A 25,399-nucleotide genomic window follows, 5' to 3' on the forward strand; every position below is an offset into this window, starting at 1 on the left:
AAGTACTCAGTCTTGTACTTGAGTCAAAGTAGAAGTACTCAGATCTGTACTTGAGTAAAAGTAGAAGTCCTCAGATCTTGTACTTGAGTAATAAAGTAGAAGTACTCAGATCTGTACTTTGAGTAAAGTAGACAGTACTCAGAGATCTTGTACTTGAGTAAAGTTAGAAGTAGAAGAAGTACCAGATCTTGGTACTTGAGTAAAAGTAGACAGTACTCAGGTCTTGTAATTGAGTAAAAAGTATGACAGTCTCCTCAGATTCCTTGTACTTGAGTAAAAGTAGAAGTACTCAATCTTGTACTTGAGTAAAAGTAGTAAGGTACTCAGATCTTGTACTTGAGTAAAAGTTAGAAGAGTACTCAGATCTTGTACTTGAGGAGTAAAAGTAGAAGTATCAGATCTTGTGCTTGATCAACAAGTAGAAGTTCTCAGATCTTGTACTTGAGTAAAAGTAGAAGTACTCAGATCTTGTACTTGAGTAAAAGTAGAAGTACTCAGATCTTGTACTTGAGTAAAAGTAGAAGTTCTCAGATCTTGTACTTGAGTAAAAGTAGAAGTTCTCAGATCTTGTACTTGAGTAAAAGTAGAAGTACTCAGATCTTGTACTTGAGTAAAAGTAGAAGTACTCAGATCTTGTACTTGAGTAAAAGTAGAAGTACTCAGATCTTGTACTTGAGTAAAAGTAGAAGTACTCAGATCTTGTACTTGAGTAAAAGTAGAAGTACTCAGATCTTGTACTTGAGTAAAAGTAGAAGTTCTCAGATCTTGTACTTGAGTAAAAGTAGAAGTACTCAGATCTTGTACTTGAGTAAAAGTAGAAGTTCTCAGATCTTGTACTTGAGTAAAAGTAGAAGTACTACAGTGTAAAAATGCTAAATGTCATATTTCAATCACTGAATTATATATGTGTTCATCACAGCTTGGATATATTATCTGATCATCTGAATGAATTAACTAGTAACTAAATAAATGTAGTGGAGTCAGGGCCGGCCCTGACCAATTTGCCGCCCTAGGCGAGATTTTAGCTGGCGCCCCCCCCCCCCCCCAGTCACTCACTATGATTGGCGCATGCACGGTTGTGGCATGACCACCAAAACAAAGATATGGACACAATATGTGTGCAACTGTATTTAGTTTCCTATCCATTTGAACATCATTTAAGTGGGGGGGACCTCACCTTCTCTAGGGGGGTCCGGGGGCATGCTCCCCCGGGAAGACTTTTTTTTTTAATATTGAAGTTAAAAGCATCAATCTGGTGCACTTTGAGAGCAACATGAAGAGATGGATACCTCTCTCAACACCCAGATGAAACAGAACTGGAAGCAGATGTTCTTTTTCTTTATGGATATTTTACAAATCACTCCCCTTTCAAACTGTTTTCTTGTTTATTAATAACTACTTTTTTTACTGTCATATAATATTTTATACCTGTTTTTCATCTATTCTCTTATTTTTTCACAACTATAATGATCATATAAAGGTGTGCCTTTACCTCACTGAGCTGAGGTTATCAGAGCCTCTCAGTCTTTCAGGAGAGAGCTCTCTGAAGCTCTCCCCCCCGCGGCCGCTTACACAGTAAATTCCAATGTTAATAAAAGCACACAGAAGCTGTGTACGTTTTTTGGGAGTTTGATTTATTTTAAATTAACACAAAAACAAAATTAAAACCTATAATTGCCCACTAAAACCATTATTTCAAAAAAAGAACAATTTCACATAAACCTCTGGTTTTTACTGGGGCTGGGGCAGTTCAACTTGATTTGGGGGGGAGGGGTGCGCCATAGTATACATAGTATATATATATATAGTAGGACGCTGTACGCAATATAGGCGTAGTGCTGTTAGTATAAGATAATAACTTTGTTGATCCAAAATCGGGAAATTGTGTTATGAAATAAAAAAAATTATATTTTTTTAATTTCTAACTTTTTCTTTTTTTCAATTTTTGGCGCCCCCTATGGGTTGATGCGCCCTTAGCATTCGCCTATACTGCCTATGCCGAGGGCCGGCCCTGAGTGGAGTACACATACCCCAAAGTGGTACTTCAGTACAGCTCTTGAGTAAATGTTCTTCACCACATCAGTGTCTCTGATTGGTTGTTTTGAACCTCTGTATCTGCAGGGCTTCTTCCGGAGGAGCATCCAGAAGAACATGCTGTACACGTGTCACCGAGACAAGGTGTGTGTGATCAACAAGGTGACGAGGAACCGCTGCCAGAGCTGCAGACTGACCAAGTGCCTGGAGGTCGGCATGTCCAAGGAGTGTGAGTCCGAGGGTGTGTGTGTGTGTGTGTGTGTGTGTGTGCGTGTGTGTGTGTTAATGTCTAAAATTGCTTTAGTTGTCACGCAATAATAAAGAAGAGCAGGAGAGGAGCTCTGTCTCCCCCTGGTGGCTGCTCCTGGTTATTACATCCATACATTAACCACCAGTATAACTTCCATGTATAATAACCAGTATAAAACCAGTATACTAACCAGTATAATAACCAGTATACTAACCAGTATAATAACCAGTATACTAACCAATAACCAGTAACTGTAACACCTGCTACAGGTGTGTGTTCTTGCATGTGCTTGGAGATCACACCATAGAGCTGCAGGGTTACAGGAGATATTCAGGATGAACCAGATTATAGCTGATGATGTTCAGTGGAAAACTGGAGATACGGCTTTATTATTACACCGTTTTTAAATCACTGAAAAGATAACTGTATGTAAGATGTCACTGCTGTAATCTAACTCATCCTCCTCCTCCTCCTCTTCCTCAGTGGTGCGTAACGACAGGATGAAGAAGAAGAAGGAGGACAAGCGCCCCCTGGAGGTTGAGGTCTACGTTCTGTCTGCAGAAACAGAGCAGATGATCGAGGGAGTGAGACGAGCTCATCAGGGAACCTTCCCCTCTCTGGAGCAGCTGGGGAAATACACCACGGTACACACACACACACACACACATCGCTAAGAGGTTGACCAATCAGAAGAGAGCCGGCCAGCTAACCAATCAGAGCAGACTGGGCTCTGTTTTCAGACAGAGGGTGAAAAGAGGGGCTGCAGCACAGGCAGTGTGAGAACAACAAAGAGCTCTCTGAACATTAGAGGAGACGTGTGATGTGTATTGTTAAAGTGTGTATCACAGACTTCTGATGCATCCTCTCCTCTCTCTCTTCCTGCAGAGCAACAGCTCAGAGCGACGCGTCTCTCTGGATGTTTCCCTGTGGGATAAGTTCAGCGAGCTCTCCACTAAATGCATCATAAAGACGGTGGAGTTTGCCAAGCAGCTGCCGGGCTTCACCACGCTCTCCATCGCTGACCAGATCACGCTGCTGAAGGCCGCCTGCCTGGACATCCTGGTGAGGACACACTGTGAAGAACATACAATACGATGCAGCTTCCAAAGCTCCACACCAAAGCGCTGTCCAGCCAAAGAAACAGATCCCACAGCTCAGCTCACACACCAGAAAACAAGTCAAAACAATCAACTACTTCAACGCAATAGAAGCAAGAATCTACCAGATACGCTAAGGAGAAGCAGACAACATGTGGTCTGCAGGTGTACTGCAGTACTCCTTCTACCTGTATTTACATGTAAGGACACTTTATACTGCAGAGGGACACATCCTACTTTTACTCCTGTACATATATCTCATCACACGTACAACACAACCTCATGTCTACCAAGTAAAGACGTGTGAGACGGATCAAAGAAGCAGCAATGAGCAGTAAATCAATTGATGCCTAAAATAACCATAAATGCAAAACATTCAAATTAAATTAAAGATATTTATAAAAAGACTGAAAGTAACATAAATGTGAACACATGGTTAATAAAGGCTGAGCGTAGCAAAGTGAACGGGGTACTTAGTACATGTAAAAACACCTGGTGTGTATTGACTGAGTGACCCCAGGCTGACAGCTCCACTCAGACACAGCTTTAGTTTCAGAGAGGCCTTTTACTTTGAGGTTCAGCACACGGCACCAGGACCAGACCAGGGACAGGACCAGGACAGACCAGGACAGACCAGGACAGACCAGGACAGACCAGGACAGACCCAGGACAGGACCAGGACAGACCAGGACAGACCAGACAGACAGGACAGACCAGGACAGACCAGGACAGACCCAGGACCGACCAGGACAGACAGGACAGACCAGGACAGACCAGGACAGACCAGGACAGACCAGGACAGACCAGGACAGGACCAGGACGACCAGGACCAGACCAGACAGACCAGGACAGACCAGGACAGACCAGGACAGACCAGGACAGACCAGGACAGACCAGGACAGACCAGGACAGACCAGGACAGACCAGGACAGACCAGGACAGACCTGGACAGACCAGGACAGACCAGGACAGACCAGGACAGACCAGGACAGACCAGGACAGACCAGGACAGACCAGGACAGACCTGGACAGACCAGGACAGACCAGGACAGACCAGGACAGACCAGGACAGACCAGGACAGACCAGGACAGACCAGGACAGACCAGGACAGACACCAGGACAGACCAGGCCAACCAGACGACCAGGACAGACAAGGGACAGACCGGAGACAGGACAGACCAGGACAGACCAGGACAGACGGACAGACCAGGAGACCAGGACAGACCAGGACAGACCAGGACAGACCAGGACAGACCAGGACAGACAGGACAGACCAGGACAGACCAACAGGACAGACCAGGACAGACCAGGACAGACCAGGATAGACCAGGACAGACCAGACAGACCAGACCAGGACAGACCAGGACAGACCAGGACAGACCAGGACCAGGACAGACCAGGACAGACCCTGATAGACCAGGACAGACCAGGACAGACCAGACCAGGACAGACCAGGACAGACCAGGACAGACCAGGACAGACCAGGACAGACCAGGACAGACCCGGACAGACCAGGACAGACCAGGACAGACCAGGACAGACCAGGACAGACCAGGACAGACCAGGACAGACCAGACAGGACAGACCAGGACAGACCAGGACAGACCAGGACAGACCAGGACAGACCAGGACAGACCAGGACAGACCAGGACAGACCAGGACAGAACAGGACAGACCAGGACAGACCAGGACAGACCAGGACAGACCAGGACAGACCAGACCAGGACAGACCAGGACAGACCAGGACAGACCAGGACAGACCAGGACAGACCAGGACAGACCAGGACAGACCAGGACAGACCAGGACAGACCAGGACAGACCCGGACAGACCAGACCAGGACAGACCAGGACAGACCAGGACAGACCAGGACAGACCAGGACAGACCAGGACAGAACAGGCAGACAGACCAGGACAGACCAGGACAGACCAGGACAGACCAGGACAGACCAGGACAGACCAGGACAGACCAGACCAGGACAGACCAGGACAGACCAGGACAGACCAGGACAGACCAGGACAGACCAGGACAGACCAGGACAGACCAGACCAGGACAGACCAGGACAGACCAGGACAGACCAGGACAGACCAGGACAGACCCGGACAGACCAGGACAGACCAGGACAGACCAGGACACCAGGACAGACCCGGACAGACCAGGACAGACCAGGACAGACCAGGACAGACCAGGACAGACCCGGACAGACCAGGACAGACCAGGACAGACCAGGACAGACCCGGACAGACCAGGACAGACCAGGACAGACCCGGACAGACCAGGACAGACCTGGACAGACCAGGACAGACCAGGACAGACCCGGACAGACCAGGACAGACCAGGACAGACCAGGACAGACCCGGACAGACCAGGACAGACCCGGACAGACCGGAAGACCAGGACAGACCAGGACAGACCGGACAGACCAGGACAGACCAGGACAGACCAGGATAGACCCGGACAGACCAGGACAGACCAGGACAGACCAGGACAGACCCGGACAGACCAGGACAGAACCGGAGAGACCAGACCAGGACAGACCAGGACAGACCAGGACAGACCAGGACAGACCAGACAGAACAGGACAGACCAGGACAGACCAGGACAGACCAGGACAGACCAGACCAGGACAGACCAGGACATAACAGGACAGACCAGGACAGACCAGGACAGACCAGGACAGACCAGGACAGACCAGACCAGGACAGACCAGGACAGACCAGGCAAGGACAGACCAGGACAGACCAGGACAGACCAGGACAGACCAGGACAGACCAGGACAGACCAGGACAGACCAGGCAAGGACAGACCAGGACAGACCAGGACAGACCAGGACAGACCAGGACAGACCAGGACAGAACCGGAGAGACCAGACCAGGACAGACCAGGACAGACCAGGACAGACCAGGACAGACCAGACCAGGACAGACCAGGACAGAACAGGACAGACCAGGACAGACCAGGACAGACCAGGACAGACCAGGACAGACCAGGACAGACCAGGACAGACCAGGACAGACCAGGCAAGGACAGACCAGGACAGACCAGGACAGACCAGGACAGAACAGGACAGACCAGGACAGACCAGACCAGGACAGACCAGGACAGACCAGGACAGACCAGGACAGACCAGGACAGACCAGGACAGACCAGGACAGACCAGGCAAGGACAGACCAGGACAGACCAGGACAGACCAGGACAGACCAGGACAGACCAGGACAGAACCGGAGAGACCAGACCAGGACAGACCAGGACAGACCAGGACAGACCCGGACTGACCAGGACAGACCAGGACAGACCAGGACAGACCAGGACAGACCAGGACAGACCAGGACAGACCAGGACAGAACCGGACAGACCAGACCAGGACAGACCCTGATAGACCAGGACAGACCAGGAAAGACCAGGACACACCAGGACAGACCAGATCAGACCCGGATGGACCAGGACAGACCAGGACAGACCAGAACAGACCAGGACAGACCAGGACAGAACCGGACAGACCAGACCAGGACAGACCCGGATAGACCAGGAAAGACCAGGACAGACCCGGATAGACCAGGACAGACCAGGACAGACCCGGACAGACCAGGACAGACCAGGAAAGACCAGGAAAGACCAGGACAGACCCGGATAGACCAGGACAGACCAGGACAGACCCGGACAGACCAGGACAGACCAGGACAGACCCGGACAGACCAGGACAGACCCGGACAGACCAGACCAGGACAGACCAGGACAGACCCGGACAGATCAGGACAGACCAGGACAGACCTGGACAGACCTGGACAGACCTGGACAGACCCTGGACAGACCTGGACAGACCCAGGACAGGACAGAACAGGACAGACCCGGCCAGACCAGACCAGGACAGGACAGGACAGACCAGGACAGACCAGGACAAAACCGGACAGACCCGGACAGACCCGGACAGACCAGGACAGACCAGGACAGACCAGGGTTGCAGTCCAATAGTCCGTTGCTCTTAGGAACCTTCCTAACGGAGTGAAATGACCCGGAAGTCGATCGAGCATGGTGCGGGTAGATCGCAGACCGTTAAACAAAAAAGTAACAAAAGAATGTAAAATGAAATAAAAAGATTATTTCCGCGGCACACCTTCATATGATCATTATAGTTATACAAACAATAAGAGAATAAATGAAAAACAGGAATTAAATACTATATGGCAGTTAAACAAGAATACAGTTTAAAAGGGGAGTGATTAGTAAAATATCCATAAAGAAAAAGAACATTTGTTTCCAGTTCTGTTTCATCTGGGTGCTGAGAGAGGTATCCATCTCTTCATGTTGCTCTCAAAGTGCACCAGATTGATGCTTTCAACTTCAATATTTAAAAAGAAAATCTTCCCGGGGGATTTCATTGGTGAATTGTCTTAGTGATAAACATTAAACTAGTTGAATGGTTGGTGGGTGATTGGTTGATTGATGTGTGAATTGGTGAATTGATTGATTGGTTCATTTGTTAATGTGTTGATGTGTTGAATGATTGATTGATTGGTTAATGACCGAATAACATCCTAAACCTCTGATTCCTTTCAGTGTGGTTAAAGACCCGCTCCATAGAAATGATGCAGAGAACTTCATATTCTCCCTTTAAGTCTAAACTCTGAACCTCTCGCCCCCCCTCCCTCAGATTCTGAGGATCTGCACCCGCTACACCCCGAATAAAGACACCATGACGTTCTCCGACGGGCTGACTCTGAACCGGACTCAGATGCATAACGCCGGCTTCGGCCGCTCACAGACCTCGTGTTCACCTTCGCCAACCAGCTGCTGCCGCTGGAGATGGACGACGCCGAGACCGGGCTGCTGAGCGCCATCTGCCTGCTCTGTGGAGGTACTGCACCTCATAGAGTATATATTAAAGTGGAGATGCTGTGTGTGGCTCGGCTGTAGCAAAACCCCAGAGACGGCAAAAAGTACCACACTTCCTTTATTCAAGTTAGAAGTACAGATACTCGTGTTTAAAAAATACTCTGGTAGAAGTAGAAGTACTGACTAACTTCTTTACTCAAGTGAAGTAAAGAGGCTTTGAAATGTACTTCAGTAACAAGTACCCATAACTAGCAGCTGCTTTTAAAGAGTACCTGAACCTCCCTTTATATTCATAGAACAATAATGTCATTGTTAGCTAATGAATGTTTCCATGCTGAACAACGGCAACAAGACAACGTTTCCATTGGTCCCTCTTCTTTAGAGAAGACCAGGAAATGATGGATACACGGATCGTGTTCAAATCAATAGGCACGCAATGACTCTAAAGAATAATGATCACGCACCAAACACACATTCAGACTAAAGGAACCAGCTGTTGGGAAATGAAGAGAAGTAGAAGTACAGGTATTTGGTTCAAATGTAAGAAGTAGAAAGTACAGGTATTTGGTTCAACATGTAAGAAGTAGAAAGTACAGGTATTTGAGTTCAACATGAGAAGTAGAAAGTACAGGTATTTGAGTTCAACTGTAAGAAATAGTAGAAAGTACAGGTATTTGAGTTCAACATGTAAGAAGTAGAAAGTACAGGTATTTGAGTTCAACATGTGAGAAGTAGAAAGTACAGGTATTTGAGTTCAACATGTAAGAAGTAGAAAGTACAGGTATTTGAGTTCAACATGTAAGAAGTAGAAAGTACAGGTATTTGAGTTCAACATGTAAGAAGTAGAAAGTACAGGTATTTGTAGTTCAACATGTAAGAAGTAGAAAGTACAGGTATTTGAGTTCAACATGTAAGAAGTAGAAAGTAAGGTATTTGAGTTCAAACATGTAAGAAGTAGAAAGTACAGGTATTTGAGTTCAACAGGTAGAAGTAGAAAGTACATTGTATTTGTAGTTCAACATGTAAGAAGTAGAAAGTACCGGTATTTGATGTTTCCAACAGTGCAGAAGTAGAAAGTACAGGTATTTGAGTTCAACATGTAAGAAGTAGAAAGTACAGGTATTTGAGTTCAACATGTAAGAAGTAGAAAGTACAGGTATTGAGTTTCAACATGTAGAAGTAGAAAGTACAGGTATTTGAGTTCAACATGGTAAGAAGTAGAAAGTACAGGTATTTGAGTTCAACATGTAAGAAGTAGAAAGTACAGGTATTTAGTTCACATGTAAGAAGTAGAAAGTACAGGTATTTGAGTTCAACATGTAAGAAGTAGAAAGTACAGGTTATTTGGTTCAACATGTAAGAAGTAGAAGTACAGGTATTGAGTTCAACATGTAAGAAGTAGAAAGTACAGGTATTTGTGTTCAACATGTAGAAGTAGAAAGTACAGGTATTTGTGTTCAACATGTAAGAAGTAGAAAGTACAGGTATTTGAGGTTCAACATGTAAGAAGTAGAAAGTCTTATTGAGTTCAACATAGTAAGAAGTAAAAGTACAGGTATTTGGGTTCAACATGTAAGAAGTAGAAAGTACAGGTTATTGAGTTCTAACATGTAAGAAGTAGAAAGTACAGGTATTTGGGTTCAACATGTAAGAAGTAGAAAGTACAGGTATTTGAGTTCAACATGTAAGAAGTAGAAAGTACAGGTATTTGAGTTCAACATGTAAGAAGTAGAAAGTACAGGTATTTGAGTTCAACATGTAAGAAGTAGAAAGTACAGGTATTTGAGTTCAAACATGTAAGAAGTAGAAAGTACAGGTATTTGGTTCAACATGTAGAAGTAGAAAGACAGGTATTGAAGTAGAAAGTACAGGTATTTGTGTTCAAAATGTAAGAAGTAGAAAGTACAGGTATTTGTGTTCACATGTAAGAAGTAGAAAGTACAGGTATTGTGTTCAACACTGTAAGAGAGTAGAAAGTACAGGTATTTGTGTTCCACATGTAAGAAATAGAAAGTACAGGTATTTGAGAGTTAAACATGTAAGAAGTAGAAAGTACAGGTATTTGAGTTCAACATGTAAGAGTAGAAAGTACAGGTATTTGAGTTCAACATGTAGAAGTAGAAAGTACAGGTATTTGAGTCAACATGTAAGAAGTAGAAAGTACAGGTATTGTGTTCAACATGTGAGAAGTAGAAAGTACAGGGTATTTGAGTTCAACATGTAAGAAGTAGAAAGTACAGGTATTTGTGTTCAACATGTGAGAAGTAGAAAGTACAGGTATTTGGGTTTCAACATGTAAGAAGTAGAAAGTACAGGTATTTGAGTTCAACATGTAAGAAGTAGAAAGTACAGGTATTTGAGTTCAACATGTAAGAAGTAGAAAGTACAGGTATTTGAGTTCAACATGTAAGAAGTAGAAAGTACAGGTATTTGAGTTCAACATGTAAGAAGTAGAAAGTACAGGTATTTGAGTTCAACATGTAAGAAGTAGAAAGTACAGGTATTTGTGTTCAACATGTAAGAAGTAGAAAGTACAGGTATTTGTGTTCAACATGTGAGAAGTAGAAAGTACAGGTATTTGAGTTCAACATGTAAGAAGTAGAAAGTACAGGTATTTGAGTTCAACATGTAAGAAGTAGAAAGTACAGGTATTTGAGTTCAACATGTAAGAAGTAGAAAGTACAGGTATTTGTGGTTCAACATGTAAGAAGTAGAAAGTACAGGTATTTGAGTTCAACATGTAAGAAGTAGAAAGTACAGGTATTTGAGTTCAACATGTAAGAAGTAGAAAGTACAGGTATTTGAGTTCAACATGTAAGAAGTAGAAAGTACAGGTATTTGAGTTCAACATGTAAGAAGTAGAAAGTACAGGTATTTGAGTTCAACATGTAAGAAGTAGAAAGTACAGGTATTGTGTTCAACATGTAAGAAGTAGAAAGTACAGGTATTTGATGTTGAACATGTAAGAAGTAGAAAGTACAGGTATTTGAGTTCAACATGTAAGAAGTAGAAAGTACAGGTATTTGAGTTCAACATGTAAGAAGTAGAAAGTACAGGTATTTGAGTTTCAACATGTAAGAAGTAGAAAGTACATTTATTTGAGTTCAACATGTAAGAAGTAGAAAGTACAGGTATTTGGGTTCAACATGTAAGAAGTAGAAAGTACAGGTATTTGAGTTCAACATGTAAGAAGTAGAAAGTACAGGTATTTGGGTTCAACATGTAAGAAGTAGAAAGTACAGGTATTTGAGTTCAACATGTAAGAAGTAGAAAGTACAGGTATTTGAGTTCAACATGTAAGAAGTAGAAAGTACAGGTATTTGTGTTCAACATGTAAGAAGTAGAAAGTACAGGTATTTGAGTTCAACATGTGAGAAGTAGAAAGTACAGGTATTTGTGTTCAACATGTAAGAAGTAGAAAGTACAGGTATTTGAGTTCAACATGAGAGAAGTAGAAAGTACAGGTATTTGTGTTCAACATGTAAGAAGTAGAAAGTACAGGTATTTGTGTTCAACATGTAAGAAGTAGAAAGTACAGGTATTTGTGTTCAACATGTAAGAAGTAGAAAGTACAGGTATTTGTGTTCAACATGTAAGAAATAGAAAGTACAGGTATTTGAGTTAAACATGTAAGAAGTAGAAAGTACAGGTATTTGAGTTCAACATGTAAGAAGTAGAAAGTACAGGTATTTGAGTTCAACATGTAAGAAGTAGAAAGTACAGGTATTTGAGTTCAACATGTAAGAAGTAGAAAGTACAGGTATTTGAGTTCAACATGTAAGAAGTAGAAAGTACAGGTATTTGTGTTCAACATGTGAGAAGTAGAAAGTACAGGTATTTGAGTTCAACATGTAAGAAGTAGAAAGTACAGGTATTTGTGTTCAACATGTGAGAATAAGAAAGTACAGGTATTTGGGTTCAACATGTAAGAAGTAGAAAGTACAGGTATTTGAGTTCAACATGTAAGAAGTAGAAAGTACAGGTATTTGAGTTCAACATGTAAGAAGTAGAAAGTACAGGTATTTGAGTTCAACATGTAAGAAGTAGAAAGTACAGGTATTTGAGTTCAACATGTAAGAAGTAGAAAGTACAGGTATTTGAGTTCAACATGTAAGAAGTAGAAAGTACAGGTATTTGTGTTCAACATGTAAGAAGTAGAAAGTACAGGTATTTGTGTTCAACATGTGAAGAAGTAGAAAGTACAGGTATTTGAGTTCAACATGTAAGAAGTAGAAAGTACAGGTATTTGAGTTCAACATGTAAGAAGTAGAAAGTACAGGTATTTGAGTTCAACATGTAAGAAGTAGAAAGTACAGGTATTTGTGTTCAACATGTAAGAAGTAGAAAGTACAGGTATTTGAGTTCAACATGTAAGAAGTAGAAAGTACAGGTATTTGAGTTCAACATGTAAGAAGTAGAAAGTACAGGTATTTGAGTTCAACATGTAAGAAGTAGAAAGTACAGGTATTTGAGTTCAACATGTAAGAAGTAGAAAGTACAGGTATTTGAGTTCAACATGTAAGAAGTAGAAAGTACAGGTATTTGAGTTCAACATGTAAGAAGTAGAAAGTACAGGTATTTGAGTTCAACATGTAAGAAGTAGAAAGTACAGGTATTTGTGTTCAACATGTAAGAAGTAGAAAGTACAGTATTTGAATTCACATGTAAGAAGTAGAAAGTACATTTATTGAGTTCAACATGTAAGAAGTAGAAAGTACAGGTATTTGGGTTCAACATGTAAGAAGTAGAAAGTACAGGTATTTGAGTTCAACATGTAAGAAGTAGAAAGTACAGGTATTTGGGTTCAACATGTAAGAAGTAGAAAGTACAGGTATTTGAGTTCAACATGTAAGAAGTAGAAAGTACAGGTATTTGTGTTCAACATGTAAGAAGTAGAAAGTACAGGTATTTGAGTTCAACATGTGAGAAGTAGAAAGTACAGGTATTTGTGTTCAACATGTAAGAAGTAGAAAGTACAGGTATTTGAGTTCAACATGAGAGAAGTAGAAAGTACAGGTATTTGTGTTTCAACATGTAAGAAGTAGAAAGTACAGGTATTTGAGTTCAACATGTAAGAAGTAGAAAGTACAGGTATTTGAGTTCAACATGTAAGAAGTAGAAAGTACAGGTATTTGAGTTCAACATGTAAGAAGTAGAAAGTACTTGTATTTGTGTTCAACATGTGAGAAGTAGAAAGTACAGGTATTTGAGTTCAACATGTAAGAAGTAGAAAGTACAGGTATTTGAGTTCAACATGTAAGAGTAGAAGTATTGAGTTCAACATGTAAGAAGTAGAAAGTACAGGTATTTGAGTTCAACATGTAAGAAGTAGAAAGTACAGGTATTTGAGTTCAACATGTAAGAAGTAGAAAGTACAGGTATTTGAGTTCAACATGTAAGAAGTAGAAAAGTACAGGTATTTGAGTTCAACATGTAAGAAGTAGAAAGTACAGGTATTTGAGGTTCAACATGTAAGAAGTAGAAGTACAGGTATTTGTGTTCAACATGTAAGAAGTAGAAAGTACAGGTATTTGAATTCAACATGTAAGAAGTAGAAAGTACAGTTATTTGAGTTCAACATGTAGAAGTAGAAAGTACAGGTATTTGGGTTCAACATGTAAGAAGTAGAAAGTACAGGTATTTGAGTTCAACATGTAAGAAGTAGAAAGTACAGGTATTTGAGTTCAACATGTAAGAGTAGAAAGTACAGGTATTTGTGTTCAACATGTAGAAGTAGAAAGTACAGGTATTTGAGTTCAACATGTAAGAAGTAGAAAGTACAGGTATTTGAGTTCAACATGTAAGAAGTAGAAAGTACAGGTATTTGAGTTCAACATGTAAGAAGTAGAAAGTACAGGTATTTGAGTTCAACATGTAAGAAGTAGAAAGTACAGGTATTTGAATTCAACATGTAAGAAGTAGAAAGTACATTTATTTGAGTTCAACATGTAAGAAGTAGAAAGTACAGGTATTTGAGTTCAACATGTAAGAAGTAGAAAGTACAGGTATTTGAGTTCAACATGTAAGAAGTAGAAAGTACAGGTATTTGAGTTCAACATGTAAGAAGTAGAAAGTACAGGTATTTGAGTTCAACATGTAAGAAGTAGAAAGTACAGGTATTTGTGTTCAACATGTAAGAAGTAGAAAGTACAGGTATTTGTGTTCAACATGTAAGAAGTAGAAAGTACAGGTATTTGAGTTCAACATGTAAGAAGTAGAAAGTACAGGTATTTGAGTTCAACATGTAAGAAGTAGAAAGTACAGGTATTTGAGTTCAACATGTAAGAAGTAGAAAGTACATTTATTTGAGTTCAACATGTAAGAAGTAGAAAGTACAGGTATTTGGGTTCAACATGTAAGAAGTAGAAAGTACAGGTATTTGAGTTCAACATGTAAGAAGTAGAAAGTACAGGTATTTGGGTTCAACATGTAAGAAGTAGAAAGTACAGGTATTTGAGTTCAACATGTAAGAAGTAGAAAGTACAGGTATTTGAGTTCAACATGTAAGAAGTAGAAAGTACAGGTATTTGTGTTCAACATGTAAGAAGTAGAAAGTACAGGTATTTGAGTTCAACATGTGAGAAGTAGAAAGTACAGGTATTTGTGTTCAACATGTAAGAAGTAGAAAGTACAGGTATTTGAGTTCAACATGAGAGAAGTAGAAAGTACAGGTATTTGTGTTCAACATGTAAGAAGTAGAAAGTACAGGTATTTGTGTTCAACATGTAAGAAGTAGAAAGTACAGGTATTTGTGTTCAACATGTAAGAAGTAGAAAGTACAGGTATTTGTGTTCAACATGTAAGAAATAGAAAGTACAGGTATTTGAGTTAAACATGTAAGAAGTAGAAAGTACAGGTATTTGAGTTCAACATGTAAGAAGTAGAAAGTACAGGTATTTGAGTTCAACATGTAAGAAGTAGAAAGTACAGGTATTTGAGTTCAACATGTAAGAAGTAGAAAGTACAGGTATTTGAGTTCAACATGTAAGAAGTAGAAAGTACAGGTATTTGTGTTCAACATGTGAGAAGTAGAAAAGTACAGGTATTTGAGTTCAACATGTAAGAAGTAGAAAGTACAGGTATTTGTGTTCAACATGTGAGAAGTAGAAAGTACAGGTATTTGGGTTCAACATGTAAGAAGTAGAAAGTACAGGTATTTGAGTTCAACATGTAAGAAGTAGAAAGTACAGGTATTTGAGTTCAACATGTAAGAAGTAGAAAGTACAGGTATTTGAGTTCAACATGTAAGAAGTAGAAAGTACAGGTATTTGAGTTCAACATGTAAGAAGTAGAAAGTACAGGTATTTGAGTTCAACATGTAAGAAGTAGAAAGTACAGGTATTTGATGTTCAACATGTAAGAAGTAGAAAGTACAGGTATTTGAGTTCAACATGTAAGAAGTAGAAAGTACAGGTATTTGAGTTCAACATGTAAGAAGTAGAAAGTACAGGTATTTGAGGTTCAACATGTAAGAAGTAGAAAGTACAGGTATTTGAGTTCAACATGTAAGAAGTAGAAAGTACAGGTATTTGAGTTCAACATGTAAGAAGTAGAAAGTACAGGTATTTGAGTTCAACATGTAAGAAGTAGAAAGTACAGGTATTTGAGTTCAACATGTAAGAAGTAGAAAGTACAGGTATTTGAGTTCAACATGTAAGAAGTAGAAAGTACAGGTATTTGAGTTCAACATGTAAGAAGTAGAAGTACAGGTATTTGGTTCAACATGTAAGAAGTAGAAAGTACAGGTATTTGATGTTCAACATGTAAGAAGTAGAAAGTACAGGTATTTGTGTTCAACATGTAAGAAGTAGAAAGTACAGGTATTTGTGTTCAACATGTAAGAAGTAGAAAGTACAGGTATTTGTGTTCAACATGTAAGAAATAGAAAGTACAGGTATTTGAGTTAAACATGTAAGAAGTAGAAAGTACAGGTATTTGAGTTCAACATGTAAGAAGTAGAAAGTACAGGTATTTGAGTTCAACATGTAAGAAGTAGAAAGTACAGGTATTTGAGTTCAACATGTAAGAAGTAGAAAGTACAGGTATTTGAGTTCAACATGTAAGAAGTAGAAAGTACAGGTATTTGAGTTCAACATGTAAGAAGTAGAAAGTACAGGTATTTGTGTTCAACATGTGAGAAGTAGAAAGTACAGGTATTTGAGTTCAACATGTAAGAAGTAGAAAGTACAGGTATTTGTGTTCAACATGTGAGAAGTAGAAAGTACAGGTATTTGAGTTCAACATGTAAGAAGTAGAAAGTACAGGTATTTGTGTTCAACATGTGAGAAGTAGAAAGTACAGGTATTTGGGTTCAACATGTAAGAAGTAGAAAGTACAGGTATTTGAGTTCAACATGTAAGAAGTAGAAAGTACAGGTATTTGAGTTCAACATGTAAGAAGTAGAAAGTACAGGTATTTGAGTTCAACATGTAAGAAGTAGAAAGTACAGGTATTTGAGTTCAACATGTAAGAAGTAGAAAGTACAGGTATTTGAGTTCAACATGTAAGAAGTAGAAAGTACAGGTATTTGTGTTCAACATGTAAGAAGTAGAAAGTACAGGCATTTGTGTTCAACATGTGAGAAGTAGAAAGTACAGGTATTTGAGTTCAACATGTAAGAAGTAGAAAGTACAGGTATTTGAGTTCAACATGTAAGAAGTAGAAAGTACAGGTATTTGTGTTCAACATGTAAGAGGTAGAAAGTACAGGTATTTGTGTTCAACATGTAAGAAGTAGAAAGTACAGGTATTTGTGTTCTACATGTAAGAAGTAGAAAGTACAGGTATTTGTGTTCAACATGTAAGAAGTAGAAAGTACAGGTATTTGAGTTCAACATGTAAGAAGTAGAAAGTACAGGTATTTGAGTTCAACATGTAAGAAGTAGAAAGTACATGTATTTGTGTTCAACATTTAAGAAGTAGAAAGTACAGGTATTTGGGTTCAACATGTAAGAAGTAGAAAGTACAAGTATTTGAGTTCAAAATGTAGAAGTCAAGGGTAAAGTAAAGTAGTGGAGTAAAGTACTGATACCAGAAACATGTACTCAAGTACAGTAACGCAGTATTTGTACTCCACTACTTCCATCCTCTGCCCCCAAGAGCTCCGGTCTCTGAGGGAAATATTCCTAGTGGCCAAACGGCGGTACTACAACCTCCGTATCAGTCCGTGACGTCACTGGGCCAGAAAGACTTTCCCCCATTGACTTACATGTTGAAAGAGACGTCTGTAAATAAGCGGACCATTTAAAATAAACTAAAACTAAACTAAAAAAACGACCCTAACTATTTTAAAGCCCTTGTTAGAATCATTAGGTCCTGAATCCAGATTTATTTTCTCTCTCCATTCATTCTACTGATTCGAGAGCAGGAGATCGGGTGGGGCTTAATGTCAGGAGGCGGGGCTGAATGACAGGAGGCGGGGCTTAAGGGGAAACTCAACTGTGTTCTCTGAACCGCATACTGGTACTTCTGCTGTGACAGCAAGGCATGATGGGTAATATGTGACGTTGTACGCCCTCACATTGAACTAAGGTGTCTTTCTCTAACTGTAGTAGCAAGGGGAAATATTTAATGCATGTGGTATTTTATGATGAAACAAAATATTGTCAAGAACCTTTTTTCATAGTTACAACATTTCGCTGTGTGTGTGTGTGTGTGTGTGTGTGCGTGTGTGTGTGTGTGTGTGTGCGTGTGTTGCAGACCGTCAGGACCTGGAGGAGTCGGACAAGGTGGATGTTCTGCAGGAACCCATGCTGGAGGCCCTGAAGGTCGGACCTGAAGGTCATCTAAGTAGTATTTATATTTAAAGTATATATTTATATTTATACAACGATCCCCTCTGTGTGTGCAGATGTATGTGAGGAGGAGGAGGCCGGATAAACCCTGCATGTTCCCCAAAATACTGATGAAGATCACCGACCTGAGGAGCATCAGTGTGAAGGGTGAGACACACACACACACACACACACACACACACACACACACACACACACACACACACACACACACTGGGCTTCATGGTGAGAATGACACAATATGATATTTACACAAATACCTCGATATCTGTTCGTGACGATGTTGTGCTTCCTCTCACGGAGTATTTTAAGACATTAATGGTTTTACTCAAGTGTCTAAGTACTTCTTCCTGTAGTTGTAAAGGTTAACCTCTTGTCTTTATATGAACTCTATAAGTAGTTGTACTGATGCCACTTTCGTCTCATTAGTATGCATAGAAAAGTGACAGGTCACACCTATACTCACGACGGAAGTCCCGCCCCCATAAGCCCCGCCCCCTCCCGGCGGAAGTTCCGCCCCAAGCACCCACTTCCGGTATAAGCCCCGCCCCTTCCGGCGAATGTCCACTTCCGGTTTACAAAAATAAAATAAAAAAATAATTTAAAAATGAGAAAAATAAAATGCTGCTTCAATCACATTAGTATGCATAGGATCTATGTCCCGCCTCCTAACCACTTCCTGTGCCCCCTAATCCTGTATACAGTATTGACTGTAACTTACAAATACTTGCAAATAACATGAAATAAATCAAAGTAAAGCATCTAAAAACCATATATTTAAAAAAAAGTAATGTCAGCCTCTCTCTCTCTAACCCCTTATTTTGTGAACAGTCTGGACTTGCCTGAGACAAGTCAGGACACGTGTGGGAGAAACCATAAAAGCCTGACAGCCTCTACAGCCATATGGCGGCCGAGGGGAGGGGGAACACACACACACACACACACACACACACACACACACACACACACACACACACACACACACACACACACACACACACCCAGATGTGGGGGGTTGAGATAGCCAGGGTGTAAATGCCTATGTTAATTAAGACACTCTCTGTGAGAGAAATGAAGTTAGTTTTAAAAAAAGAAATAAACTCAAATTAAATAAAAACAGCCATTAATTTTCACTCACCAAGACATCTAAAAACGTTATTGTCCTCTCTAGATTTGATTCAGGGTCTGTTTTAAATGGTGTGTGCTGGCTAAGGATGTTTCTTTTCAAGTTTTTGTGAAACTGCTAAAGAAGTATCTGTTTTGCAAAGAGGTTATTTTCAAAAGATCTTATTTAGGTTTTAATAGTGATACCTAAGGATATTCTCTTTTAGTTGTATGGATTTGTGAACTAATGTGTAATTACTTTTATTAACTATAATTGCACAGGATCATTCTAAGAAGAGTGAGAGGGCTAATGAGCCAGCACCATACCTCCTCTATGCATTTGCTTGACCTGTATCTGATCTTGAAAAACTTGACTCTTTTAAAAAAAGTTATTTTTCATCCATCATTTTCAACCATGCAGCAAGAGATCAAATTTAAGAATAAGTAATAGTTTGTCACGATTTTACGGGAAATAGTCAGAGCGCGATGTCACATCTTAAAGACAGCTTGAACTGGATAAATGGTTAGTCTTTTTCAAACATACCGTACGTTCTGCATGTTAGTATATCTGGCCAATCGATTTAGACCCTACTGCCCTAGACGCATGCCCTCAATAGGGAAGTCACGCTTTGGGAAGAGGTGTTTCATTTCACAGATCCACCTTGATTGTTGTTGTGAGGGGTGAAGGAAGAGGGACGGGGAAGGACAATTCAGAGGATGAAGAAGCAGAAAACATAACTTGTTTTGTAAAACGGACAGCACGTCAGTTTCAAGAAAGACGACACCGTGTTTATGCATGACATGCAAAATATCTTGAAGCCCTGTAAAAAAAAGGTACAAGTATATTATGTTGGAAATATCGCAAAAAGTCGTAATTTGTATAATGTATTAGTTGCATGTTGTATTTTGCTAGAAATCACTATGTAGTTTTTCAAGAAATATAATGGAAAAAGGAGAGAAAGACAAAAAACAAAATATCACAGTATGTTGAAAAATATGAAAAAGTAATGTGTTTAAAATAACATGAAAGAAATCAAAGTAACGTTTCTAAAAAACATATATTTTAGAAAAGTAATGTGAGTCATGTCAAGTTATCAAGACTGCTGTGTTTCATCGAAACAGTGTTAAAATCACAAACTTGCCTTTTAGAGAGACATAAAGAAAACAAATTCCTTACAAATTAATGAATATTTTACCCGGCTAAAAAGGTTTGCATCCATTAAAGTGTAACTAAAGTATCTTAGTAACACAAGAGAAGAGAATAAAGCATTGATGTCAACAAAACTGGATTGCTCCATTTGAAATTGTGTTAAAATCAAAAAGTGCCTCTAAAGAAAATGTATTCAGATAAAGTATTTTATTTTCAGAAATGTTTAAGGTTTTGCATACATAAAAAGTGTATCTTACAGTTCCTTTGTGAGAGAATTGCACACAAATATGCAGAGTGTCACTAAAAAGTTTTACACAGGGACTGACATTCTGTATGGGGGTTTCACACGGACACAAAGTCTACTAATACAAAGTACTTCATTATCTACTTTTTCAGCTTTTATACACAAAAGTGTATCTTTCAGTAACTTTCTCAGAGAATTTAAGCATATATCTGTCAAATGTTCAAAACAGCCTTGTTTCACTGAAATAGCCTCAAAATCACAAACTGCCATTAAGAGTCAGATGCTTTACGGAATCTAATAAAACAGAGTACTTTCATGGTTGGGGTCAGCTTTTAAAAAAGAAAAGTGTATCCTTCAGTAAAGTATAATGGAAAAAGGAGAGAAAGACAAAAAACAAAATATCACAGTATGTTGAAAAAATATGAAAAAGTAATGTGTTCAAAATAACATGAAGAAATCAAAGTAACGTTTCTAAAAAACATATATTTTAGAAAAGTAATGTGAGTCATGTCAAGTTATCAAGACTGCTGTGTTTCATCGAAACAGTGTTAAAATCACAAACTTGCCTTTTAGAGAGACATAAAGAAAACGAATTCCTTACAAATTAATGAATATTTTACCCGGCTAAAAAGGTTTGTATCCATTAAAGTGTAACTAAAGTATCTTAGTAACACAAGAGAAGAGAATAAAGCATTGATGTCAACAAAACTGGATTGCTCCTAATCAGTATAACTATTTGATTTTTGTGTGTGAAAAAATAAAAAAGTGGTTTTTTACATTTAAAAACTGTTGTCTTCATTATAGCAAGGGGGCGTGTCTGATACATGTGTATTACAGTCCTCCTTTTTGTGTTTTTCAGTGTTTTTCTGTGTGTCTGTACACACAAAACACAAATCATTTCAAACAAACCCTGAATCAAATTTAGAGAGGACCATTAAGAGTCAGAATCTTAACCAAATCTACTAATACAAAGTACTTCATTATCTACTTTTCAGCTTTTATACACAAAAGTGTATCTTTCAGTAACTTTATCAGAGAATTTAAGCATAAATCTGTCAAATGTTCAAAACAGCCTTGTTTCACTGAAATAGCCTCAAAATCACAAAATGCCTGCACACTGGAATGTGCTATGACAGATATGGCCTCTTGGGCACTCTGGAACAAGGTAGCGCTCCATGGAACGAGCAACCCCCCCCATCCCTCAGCATACAAGCTCTTGGATTTAAAACAGAGGGAGGGCACTGTAAAGACAAAGGATCAAACGTGGAGGGCAAAGGAAATCTAAAAATCGACTTAGTATCAAAGAAATCATGTTTGAATGCAAAACGTTTCATATTTTCCTGCTAACCTTGAATTATCCTGTCCTGTCGTTTCGCTCACAGCTGTTTCTTACACATGACATGCATTGTTTTACAATTTATTACATAAGGTGAACATGTTTATGTGTTGCACAGGATATAATGGAGCCAAGTACGTATTAATAAAAACAAATGCTAGCTAACTGACTTGCATGAATCAAATATATGTAAACCTCTATTATCAGTCCATCCTTTATGTTCTGTTTTTTATTCCGCTAAAACCATCTTCTGTGTTTTTCTACCCTATTGAGCAAAATAACTCTTAACACTGGAAATGTTATAACATGTTAAAAGGGCTTCTTGTGCTATATACACAATTGTCCTTCATTCAATTTGTCACTTAGGTTGCAAATAACCAACATACCCACTGACAATGGGGCATAAAATCAGGTTTTTCCCCTCTTTTGGTGTAAACTGAGCTTGTGTCCGTTCGAGCCAAACCAAACACGAGTAAAAGGAGAACAAGACTTTTTCCCAGGCTGTGGAGAATGCTGCTGAATAAGTCAAACAGACCAACACAGAGCAGAAAGGGGAACATTTGTCGCCACATTAACATACCGACTCCTCTATCAGTTTTTGATTTATAAAGAACCTCTCCAAAACTTTACAGGCCAAATTATTCAAATTTAGACTGATGTTTTCTCAATTTGTGACCAAAAAGCGTCATTTCACACAAAAGTCCCAGTCAGTCTATTCCAACAGACCAAGTGGAAAATCTCTCAAACTATTTAAACACAAAGCGTCAATTTGGAGATTTCTTTCTGGATAGCCATATTAAAAGATACCATTGATCTTTTTGTTCAATTTGTTGGTTTGCTCTCAAGTCCTTATGGTCAAGAAAATGACTCCATTTGTGGTGGAGCAAAATCAATGCAAATTAATCCTTTATTCATTTCCCTGTGAACAATTCAATTCTTTGCACTTTTGTTTGGGGTCCGTGAGCTAAACAAAATCATAAAAAAGTGGAGAATGTGAAAGTTTATTGGCCAGTGGAGGAGAGAGATGACCTCGCTCATCAATGACAAAGACTCCTTTATGGCGTTGGTGTGAACCCATGACGCAGGCCTATTCCACTCTGACTGACCAGCACCACAGCACATCCAATACGTGCTAAAATGGTGCCTCAGTAAAACCAACTCTTTTTAGACGCATAATGGAGGTTAGAAAACCGACAAAAACCGTAATCTTTGCCCATTCTTTAGTGCACATACTGAGGGTCGGGGTGACGGACTGCAGGCTGCCTGTCGAAGACACCAACAGATTTATTATAAATGTTTCGTTTTACAATACTATTACTATATATGAAAGCAAAAAATAAAACACATTTTCATTTTTGTAATGTGTTTTTTATGAAAATGTGTTTTATTTTTTGCTTTCATATATAGTAATAGTATTGTAAAACGAAACATTTATAATAAATCTGTTGGTGTCTTCGACAGGCAGCCTGCAGTCCGTCCGCCGGAAGGGGGCGGGGCTTATACCGGAAGTGGTGGGGGGGGGGCTTGGGGCGGGACTTCCGCCGTAAGTGGGCGGGGCTTAGAGGTGTTACCTGTCACTTTTCTATGCATACTAATGAGACGAAAGTGGCATCAGTACAACTACTTCTATATACTTTATAAACCTCAGTAAAATGACTAAATCTCTCCCCCCCCCCCTCCCTGTGTTGCAGGAGCAGAGCGAGTGATCTCTCTGAAGATGGAGATCCCCGGCTGCATGCCCCCTCTCATCCAGGAGATGCTGGAGAACTCTGAGGGTCTGGAGGGAGCTGGGGGAGGGAAGGGAGGAGGAGATAAGGGAGGGAAGGGAGGAAGTGGAGGAGGGAAGGGAGGAGGAGGAGGAACCAGAGAGGAAGATAAACCAGAGCTCCGTCTTTCACCAAAACCAGATTCCTCCTCCAGTCCGAGTCCTTCTCCTTGTTCCCCGTCCTCTCCTCCCCCCTCCAGCTGAAGGTCAGGACCCCTACCTGAAGGTCATGACCCCCACCTGAAGGTCTACGCCCCCCAGAGGCATCACACTGCCATACACCCCTCCACAACCCCAGCAGACTGAGAGCAGGAGGTGTGAGGCAGTGTGGGAGGAAACCCGGACATACAACCTGCAAAAAGCTGCCTCCTCGTTATTATTATAGGAGCCAATCAGAGCCCTGGGATTAAAGGGAGGAAGACTTTAACCCCCCACCAGGAAGTGCGCCGGACGTTGAAGCACATTTCTGTAGTGGCCAAACGGAGGTACTACAACTACTGTGACGTCATGTTGGCCCAAAGATACTTTCCCCCATTGACTTACATGGAAAAGTGAAGAGACGTCTGTAAATCAGCCGATCATTTTTCTGTATCTAAATAAACTCCCCAGCACGAGGCTTACTGGTTGGAGGCGGGGCTTACTGTCGGGGGCGGGGCTTAAGGGAAACTCCAGTGCTCTATGACTGTGAATAGATACAGAAGATCCTCGACTGAACACTCGTTTATTTTCTATTTCTGTTGCTCATTCAATTTAAAGCCTCCGATTCTCCATCGTGGTTCTAGAGTCACTTTACTGGGGGGGGCCGTGCTGGGACCAGTTATTGAATGAGAGGCACAGTTAGTGCTGGCGACAGAGTTACATTATGATGTCATAGCGCACAAAGACATGAAACACCATCATCGATTTTTGTGAACAACAGAATTTGTGTTGTAATTGTAGAAGCTGTGTGTCCACACACCCTGGCTCCTGCCTTCATACCCAGAGCTCTGATTGGCTGAGGTTGATGAAAGGTGCATGTGTAAATGAAGGATTAGAGGACAGCCTGATGAAGAGGAGCATTATTTCTGCATTATGGGACGTATAGTGTTCAGAGTCAATATCTGTAATATATTGTAAATATAAAAAATCACTGTGAGAGGTTTTCAGACGGAGTGGACTCAAACAAGAAGTTATTTTCCTAACTGTACAGACTGTATCCCCCAAACACACAGTAAACGACTACACACACACACACACACACACACACACACACACACACACACACACACACACACACACACACACACACACACACACACACACACACACACACACACACACACACACACACACACACACACACACACACACACACACACATTTGAATACTTTATTTGGTTCCACAAATTATATTACATAAGACAGGGAATCAAATATATCGGGGCCAAGCAGCACAGAACACTTAGGGGAACACATAGCACCTCCTTCTCCACACGGCTAAGCTGCCAATAATAGCTGAAACAGAGCAATATTTGGCAATTTGTTTGGCTTTTCTCTTTGACATTCCAGCAATTCTCAGACCAATCACGGTGCATTTATATACATGGCCAAGACTTCCGAATATAAGTATGCTGTATATCACATCGAGCAGTGGTTGGTATTTGATATACTTGTCCTGGAAAGCCTGGTCCATGTACAGGTCAAAGGCACAGCCTACTTCTAATATTAGCACCTCCCTGTGGTTGGTGTCAACAAAAACCACATCAGGTGTATTTGGATGTTAGCAAAGACATCATTGGTGAAGCCAAACC

The 25,399-nt window shown here is 40.6% G+C and overlaps 1 protein-coding gene across 1 annotated transcript; it reads left to right on the forward strand.

The window, feature by feature from the left end:
• Positions 1 to 2,121: 2,121 nt before the first annotated feature.
• Positions 2,122 to 24,760, forward strand: LOC117539411 (retinoic acid receptor alpha-B-like; the record flags this gene model as incomplete). The annotated part of the gene is given in 8 exon segments (XM_034205588.1): positions 2,122 to 2,263; positions 2,768 to 2,928; positions 3,170 to 3,346; positions 8,036 to 8,132; positions 8,135 to 8,239; positions 17,916 to 17,983; positions 18,067 to 18,157; positions 23,536 to 24,760. Coding segments are annotated over 8 exon segments (1,119 nt in total), but the record flags the coding sequence as incomplete, so codon positions are not given.
• Positions 24,761 to 25,399: the final 639 nt, after the last annotated feature.

This window comes from Gymnodraco acuticeps, unplaced genomic scaffold, assembly GCF_902827175.1.
Source record: "Gymnodraco acuticeps unplaced genomic scaffold, fGymAcu1.1, whole genome shotgun sequence".
Lineage (NCBI taxonomy): Eukaryota > Metazoa > Chordata > Actinopteri > Perciformes > Bathydraconidae > Gymnodraco > Gymnodraco acuticeps.